Source organism: Nilaparvata lugens, chromosome 5, assembly GCF_014356525.2.
Source record: "Nilaparvata lugens isolate BPH chromosome 5, ASM1435652v1, whole genome shotgun sequence".
Lineage (NCBI taxonomy): Eukaryota > Metazoa > Arthropoda > Insecta > Hemiptera > Delphacidae > Nilaparvata > Nilaparvata lugens.
In genome coordinates, this window is record NC_052508.1 from 15,150,849 (window position 1) to 15,159,022 (window position 8,174).

General features: G+C 35.6%; 2 protein-coding genes across 2 annotated transcripts in view; one reads left to right on the forward strand and one right to left on the reverse strand.

Annotated features, from left to right (window-relative positions):
* LOC111058435 (kinesin-like protein KIF23) overlaps positions 1–5,106 on the forward strand; it is a 35,436-nt gene extending 30,330 nt beyond the window's left edge. Inside the window, exon 15 of the mRNA XM_039427710.1 lies at positions 1,824–5,106. Coding sequence (XP_039283644.1) covers positions 1,824–2,015 — 192 coding nt within the window. The 3' untranslated portion in view covers positions 2,016–5,106. The remainder of the gene's footprint in view (positions 1–1,823) is intronic.
* A 754-nt stretch (positions 5,107–5,860) lies between these two features.
* On the reverse strand, positions 5,861–7,141 carry LOC120351570. The gene is made up of 2 exons (XM_039429388.1): positions 6,992–7,141; positions 5,861–6,112 (listed from the first exon to the last, which is right to left on the reverse strand). The coding sequence occupies exons 1-2, from the start codon at positions 7,139–7,141 to the stop codon at positions 5,861–5,863; spliced, it is 402 nt and encodes a 133-aa protein (XP_039285322.1).
* Between the last annotated feature and the right edge of the window lie 1,033 nt (positions 7,142–8,174).

Below are 8,174 nucleotides of genomic sequence, written 5' to 3' on the forward strand. Positions count from 1 at the left end.
ATCCTTATCAATTATTATTTGAATAGGAATTTATTTCATCATTGTATGTACAAAAATAAGTGGCAACTCTGTCGTCCCACAGAATAGCGGGAGCTTTTAAAAACGCCATAAAACATTAGTGGGAAGGGCAAAAATGATTTTATTCAAACTGATGAGTTTGTAAAGTTCAAGACTTGCCATTTGAAAATTATTAATAACATCTATCACTTTTTGACAATTACAGTGTTAAGATGGCTTCCTCCTGAACGAATACAATCTTGAAATCAGTAGAATTGATGGTGATGTTGTGAAATCTAAATTTAAATGTTTAGTGAAATTTGACAATATCCTTGTTTTCTTATTACTCTTAAAATCCGTTTTGACGATTCCTCATTGATCGCTGCAATATCTGCGTTTCCTGGTCCCATGATCTGTCCACCTGCGATTTTCTGTTTATGGAGCTATCTCAAATCAAACGCTTTCACAACTTCACCAATAACTGTGGTTGAATCATAACAGACAATTCAAAATGAAATTAACAATATCCCAGCTGAAATGTTGCAGCAATCGTTCAGGAATCTCAACACAGATTTCAAGAGTGTATTCGTGCAGGAGGAAGCATTCTTGAAGAAGTAATTGTCAAAAAGTGATAGATGTTATTAATAATTCTCAAATGGCAAGTCTTGAACTTTACATTAGTTTGAATAGAATCATTTTTGCCCTTCCCACTAATGTTTTATGGCGTTTTCAAAATAATGTTCCCGTTATTCTGGGTCACCCGTTACATGTGAGATGTGAGTACCAATTCAATCTATTTATCAATCCAATTCTTATAAAGTTGGGTGATTTTACTTCTAATCTATTATCTGTATAATAAATAGGCCACAATTAATAGGGGTCTGTTAGATTGTTCATTCGCGAGAAGTTTAAGCTGGAATATCAAAAAACCAGGAATAATTAACACTGAATTCTGTAGTTTCCCCAAATATTGAATTGGTGCCCCTCGACCTCGAGCCAAAATTTCAATTTTTCGTATAGATTCAAAAATTTTCACATTCAAAATAAGTCGGCTAGTCTCAAGGGGCCAACATTCGTTGCATCGACTTATTCTTTGAAACTGCTTACTTTCACATTGAGTCTAATGTACACATGTGTAACTATTTATCACAGGCTTTGCCTTCGTGGAGAGTTTTCATGAATTTTATTTAAAAAATAATGTTGTATTTTCTGTAACTACGATATATTGCAGCAGATAGATTTAGTTATTACGATTAATTATTTAATTTCATCTGTTAGTTTTATTTATGATTATTTGTTTGCAGAAGATGTAACGTTGTTGTATTATTTGAATGTTTTGTACTCTGTTATCATGGATAATAAAAACCAATTTGATTTGATTTGTGTCATATTCAGTAACTTCAAATGTATTACAAATAAATTGGTGATAGCGAGTGACCCGTTTTATCGGGATTCTACTGTATCCAAATCAATTAAAATAATTTTTTTTCGAATTAAAAATTACAATAATTAAATTAAACAAACAAGAATGAAAATCGCCACCAGCAAAGTTAAAACTTCAACATCATATTTATTATTTTATTTTCTAATAAAAAATTACAATAATTCAACTAAACAAACAAGAATGAAAATCGCCACCAGCAAAGTTAAAACTTCAACTAAACAAAATTATAGTGAAAATCACCACCAGCAAAACTTGCTCGCTGGTGGGATTTTTCTTAATCTCGCTTCCTTTTCTCACTTTATTCTATCTTTATTGGGTATTATTTTGTGATTAATGATTTTAATGTGAAATCATCTAAAACTAATGTAATTTTTGTACACAGGGAGACGTATTGCCCACTTCTTCGGGCGGCGCTCAGGTCACTTTCAGCGATGTGGAAATTCTCAAACAGAAATCGCCGATCGATTCTCCAACCAGGAAACGTTCCAGTGCCAGAAATGCAGTTCCTTATGAAGATATTGAAAATCGTTGTGCAGTGTCTGTTGAGTGTCATGCGAAGAAATCTCGTCGTTAACAAATGCTTCAAATTGATAAGGTTTTCTGAATCTATGCGAATCGATCACATTTTATTTTACTTATTTTTCGTAGAGTCAAGAAACTGTATCAAGGGATCAAGTAGAGCTGTATCAAGGGATTAAGAATAACATCTTTATCCCCCTACTGATTCGTACAGTCGAATCTCAATTTAACGTACTAGATCAGGAGAAAAATCATATCGGAATATCGTCAATTAGGCCAGCCACTAACATTAAAGCACGAACTAGATTCTCTAGTATTGTACAATACTTTTAGTTCAAGTACTAATACTTACAAGTACAGTATTATAGTACAGTACCTTACAAAATCAGGCCACACAACTGTGATAAACATGTCATAAACACTGTGGCCTGATGTTATAAGTAGGTACAATAATATTGAGCGTCTATTCTGTGTCAAGTTTCACCGCACATTTTCGAATTACCGACGAACAGTCTCCTGTAACAGTTCACCTGCAAATGCACGCAAATTATTGAACACCTGCGTCGAAGGTTGTCCCGGTTGCCGAAATTGTCCTGCAAAACGGAAGTTGGTGCCTGGACTTATGGGGCTACTTTTACATTGAGCTTTATATACGAGTAACTTTAAGAGTATTCAAAGAAGATAGATAAAACCCGTCTATTTCTGAGGTCCTGTCCTACTGTATGTGTATAAAGCAGAATAGGTTTTTTCTTTAGCTAAGGATGATTAACAAATTATCCACATGCTTGTGCATGGGAGAATGGTGATGAAGATTAATATACCTGCTGAAACTGAATTTGTAGCTCTTTTAATTTTTTTTTTTTTTGACTACTTATGACCTATTTTTAATCATTGATTTTATCTATTGAATAATAAATCAATTTATATTATTTCACTTTTATCTTTGATATACAGAGCTTTCTTATTTGATTTTTCGAACAAATTAGTATAGCCTAACCACCAATATTTAGGAAAAAACGTGGTAAAATGTACAAATTTTATGTAGAATAGATATATATTACAAAATTCAAGCTCTCTTATGCAATAATATTATGAAGTATTAAACCTACTCAAAGTAATTTGTTTTCACAAAATGTACTTAAATTTGTATTATCAAATACCTCATTTTATAAATTAGTTGTAAAAATTTAATATCCATGACTTATTTTTATATATTTTTTTGTATAAATGAATGTGAAGTATTTTAATAGATGTAATTGATAGTGTATTTAATATAAATTTGAAAATTAAATCTTCTTAGGAAAAGCGATGAAGCCATAGAGTTGTATGATTACAAGTATTTGTCATTAGAAACATCAATTATCTTATTAGATGAGTTTTAAAAATAATCAGGTTGCCTGAAAACGCATGAATGAAATTGAACCAAAAAAGTGATAATGAAGATTAGTTAGAAGATTTCAATTATTGTAAACTAAGCTCTCTGAAGTATTGGTTAATAAGTTTAAGTTGACAAAGCTCTCTTTGAACCCCTAATGTTACGAACTACAACTTTTTTCTACTTCAACTTAGGGTTTACATGAAAGGATAAATTTAATGTAATACAGTAATAATTATATTGCTCAATTCAGGGATTCCAGTATTCAAAGTGTATGCTTCTTATAATAATGTGTTCTTCTTAGACCATCTAATTATTTTACTAACACATTAGATCTCTAGTGTTCTCTTTTTTCAGTTGAAATTAAGATCTAGAACTTTGTATTCAATCTTACATTTTTATAGCTAAGATTTAATGTTATTTTTAAATTTCATGACAAGCTTAGATAATACTTGGTACATTTTTGTAGGCTTTCATTTATGATTGAGGACTGATACAAAAACAAAATAACTGAAATTAGAACTGTTTGGGTAACTTTGTAGAGAATATTTAGTTTTGTGGCCACAATTCAGTAGCAAAATCTCACAGTGGTAGTTACAGTAATGTTTTGGGTCTGCTGTTTGAGGCTGTGCAAAGGCTAAAAATAACTGTCACCAAAAATGTAAAAAAATAAAAATGTCATCAGTAGAAAGTTATTTTTTAGCCTTTGCACAGCCTTAACCTTCCGGTAGTCGCGCCCTACTCAATCACAAGAGCAGTCGCGTGTTGTAATTTTCACAACATCCAATTTTCCAATTGTTATGTATTCTGTTCACTGTCAAAACATATTAATTAATTGTATAAATACCATTCCCATCTCATTGTATTATTTCACGCCTATAAACATTTGGATGATTACCATTTCGTAACCCAAAAGGGTATCCCAAGCAAAGCCATCAATTCTGTGTTATTGGTTCGTTTACAGTCCCCGTATACAGTCTTTCCCTATCATACTTATGCACTGTGGCGACTAAATGGCACCTGAAAACTTAACGATTGTTCGGTTGATACTGCAACTCAGTGGAGTGATGTGGAGAAAGTTTTGGAATATATAGGTGACTCATTCACTGACACCCGCATTCAATAGTTTTGTGTAGCAAAAACTGTTGCTCTTTTTACAACAGCGCGACTGCCGGAAGGTTAAGCTGCAATTCTTGTATCTGCTTCCAAGCAGCAACTGGTGGTAGTGGAGAAGAGAGGGGAGATTCTACAACAGATAAGATGGAGCGGGATAGAGTGAGGAGGCTACCTATCTGACAGCACTACTAAACTACCATGCTGCTTACATTTATGTTCTGCTGGTTTGGGTTGAGGGTTGTACACAAACAAAATCTGCTAGGTTTCTGGCACCAAAGCCCGTTGGGATTCACAGACCATCCAGTTTTCCATGCTGTTGTATTATTTAATACTAGGTATCATATATAATCTAATAGGTAAAATAATATGATCAAAAAATTATGCAAATAAGAACTGTTTGTTTAATATTAATACAATAGTATTTATTTAGTATCGATTTACTACTTACGTTAAACTCTGTCTATATTTATTGCTACTCTGGGAACTATCTAAATGTTTCATTTTTCCATCTTTTTCATTTACTGTCGAAATACTAATTATTTTTTTAGAAAATGTACATAATATAAGATATAACTTGAATTAACATGAATATGTTAATCTTATCATCACGCTTTATGTTTCTTACGGTACTAATAAAATTTTGTAACTTTTGCAATTGTAGTATTTTTAACACTGCCCTTCAATAAATTGATGTTGCAGATTTTTAAATTTACAGTTACGGAACCTGCGGCATAGTCACATGCTGCTTCTATCTTCAATCAGGATCTTCTTCTTATAATGTATAAGAGGTCCTGCTTCAATGAAGGTGTATACATGAAGATTGATTACTGAAGAAAAAGAAGGAGGAGAACAAGATGATAATCTTAATTTTCAACCACATGACTACAATACAAACGAAATGTTTGTCTTATCTGTTTCTCCACCCAAAACGTCAAGTCTAACAACAAAAATAATGTATTTCAAGTTCCAAATCATATAGCTTCATCCTACTTTATAGAGTACCTACCGGCACTGTTTCATCATAGAGTAAGCATATTACTCATACTATCATTTTTGTCTGGTTTCACTGATCTGAAGAGACTGATATGACGTTTTTAAATTACCTACATTGCAAGATACGCTGGCATGCCAGTAAGCATTTTGTCAAGTTTATTAAACCTACATAAGGGTGCTCTCATTGTGAGGAGGCCGAGATAAAGATGTACCGCGCGGCCTACCTCGATTTCCTCACCATGCGGGCGCCATGACATATGCTACATTTCTATTTAATACATGTGTTTGTATTACATTGAGGTATCTCCATTTCGACGGAATTTAGGCCTCAATCTCCTCACTCGAAGAGGATTGGTCATACTCCCAAGGAGGTGTCTATGGTGTAAAGGGCCAATACACTTACTTTCTCCTTGGCGCTACAGCTCATTTAGAGCCTTGACCTCATTCAAAAAGCCTCTCCATTCGTCTCTATCGACAGCCTTACGTCTCCATCCCCTGACACCCAGCTTCCTAATGTCCTCCAGCCAACGCTTTCTCGGACGTCCTCTCAGCCTTCCTCCTGGGTTGTTCCTGAAGACCTTTTTTACAATTCTTGAGTCACTCATCCTCTCAACGTGTCCCAGCCAACTCAAACGCCTCAGTTTTATCTCGTCAACAATTTGACATTTCTGGTACAGATCACACAGCTCATGATTTGATCGTAAAAAGGGCCAATACACACGGTGAAAAAATCAAACGTCTATGTGCGTTATAACATTCAAACACATTTTTGAGGAATTTTTCCATCGTCTGTTGCTGTATGCTTTTGCCTTGGGGCCTGATTACATGTTATATGAGCATCTTATACATGAGGAGGTAATAGGTAGAGGTATATAATATAAGGTCAAGATCGACATGAGGTATGTATTTCCACTTTTGTGTGGTTGAGAAGTTGATATTGTGGTAATTATTCATATTAAATGAAAAAGACTAAGACATTGTCAAAAAATAACAGCTTTATTGATACTTAGAAAGACCGGTTTCGGTTATTACACCATTGTCAATCTAATAAACGGTCGGTAATAATTACCGAAACCGGTCTTTCTAAGTCCGGTCTATCAATAAATCTGTGGTTTTTGACAATTTCCTAGTCTTTTTCATTTAAGGTATGTATTTGTTTTACATTGAGGTACGTGTGGATGCCATTGCAGTTTCTCTGCATCAGCAAACGAGTGCTTGAAGTCAGGAAATTTCCCAGATTTATTGTAGTCTTCAAGAAGCAAGGGTGATCGTGAGAGCCTTTGTAGTTTCAGGCCAATCTCTATAACTCCTGCCTTTGGCAAGGTGATCGAGGCAGTGATCAAGCGTCAGCTGGAGGCTTTCTTTGAGGAGAATGGCCTGGCCCCTGTTTCATAAAAACTTCCTGTAAATATAGTTTCATAAAAAGTCCTGTAATACGGGAACAGCTGATTTTATCGGCTATATTGAGCATGTACTGTAATTGGAATGGTGATTCTCCTGTATTACGTGACTTATAAGTTTTATGAAACAGGGCCCAGTTCTCCAACATGCAGTTTGGCTTCCGAGTTGGGATATTGACAGTGGATGCAGTGGACCATGTAGCTGAGCAGATTGATGGTTCCTTCCAGGATGGTGAGTCTGTTGCTCTTGCACTGTGTGATCTGAGCCGAGCCTATGATTGTGTGTCGTGATGGCATTCTACTTAGAGAGCTGGTCTATGGAAGTCGGACCTTTCCATTTGGGCTCTTACCTTCTTTCTGGAATGACTCAGCTTGTCTCCCTCAGTGATGTAAACTCTCAGACTCTTCTGGTGACTTTTGGTGTACCTCAGGGATCGCTTCTGGGGTCTACACTATTCCTATATACATGATAAATGACCATGGTTCCTCTCTGATGTTTGTGGATGATACATATCTACACTGTACTGTTGTCGGGTGCTGAGCTTGAGCGGGTTTGGAGGTATCTTCGATCTGTCACTTTGTGATTTCTGGCTATAATCGATTCCATGTTCCAGCTGAATAGGGACAAGACACAAAGGGTCATCTACAGCTTGTCACAAGAAATGTGTGACCCTCAGAATTTAGTAAAACTGTTGGGTTTTGTCTTGGACTGCACTCAGCTGGAACAATCAGCAGGTAATCAGCCAACTCTCCCAACACTTGCTTCCTGCTGCTCAAGATAAGGAGCTCGATGACTGAGAAGTACCTGTGTTGTAATGTGTATCACTCTGTCCTGTCCTCCATTGCCACATCATCTATGAATCGCTCCTGTGGGGTCTCTCGACAGGGGCTGCAAAACAGAATCATAACAGTAAGCAGCCATCTTGCCCGCTGCAAGACCATGACCATCTTTGATCGCCTTGGTGTACTGATTGTCGTCAGTCATTACATCCTGAGCTTGGTGTATTTTAAGAGGATACAACATACTCTTGATGTACTTTGTGACATTCACTACCTACCTCTACACCAGTTACCGTGATCTGTTGGATGTCCCGGGGGAATTCCTTGAGGAGCGCTTATCCTCCTCAAAATACCTTATGATTGCTATGAGGACCTATTCCCTTATCTCCATTCCATTTTATATCCATATCTTCCATTTAATTTATTTTATAACCATAATATCTTTTATTTTCTATTTTGTAATGTTCATGTAATTCCCACTAAAGCGCTGAAGTTTGATCCATGTTTGGATTTTTAGAACGTGCATGTATGGTGCCAGTGTAAAGCGTGC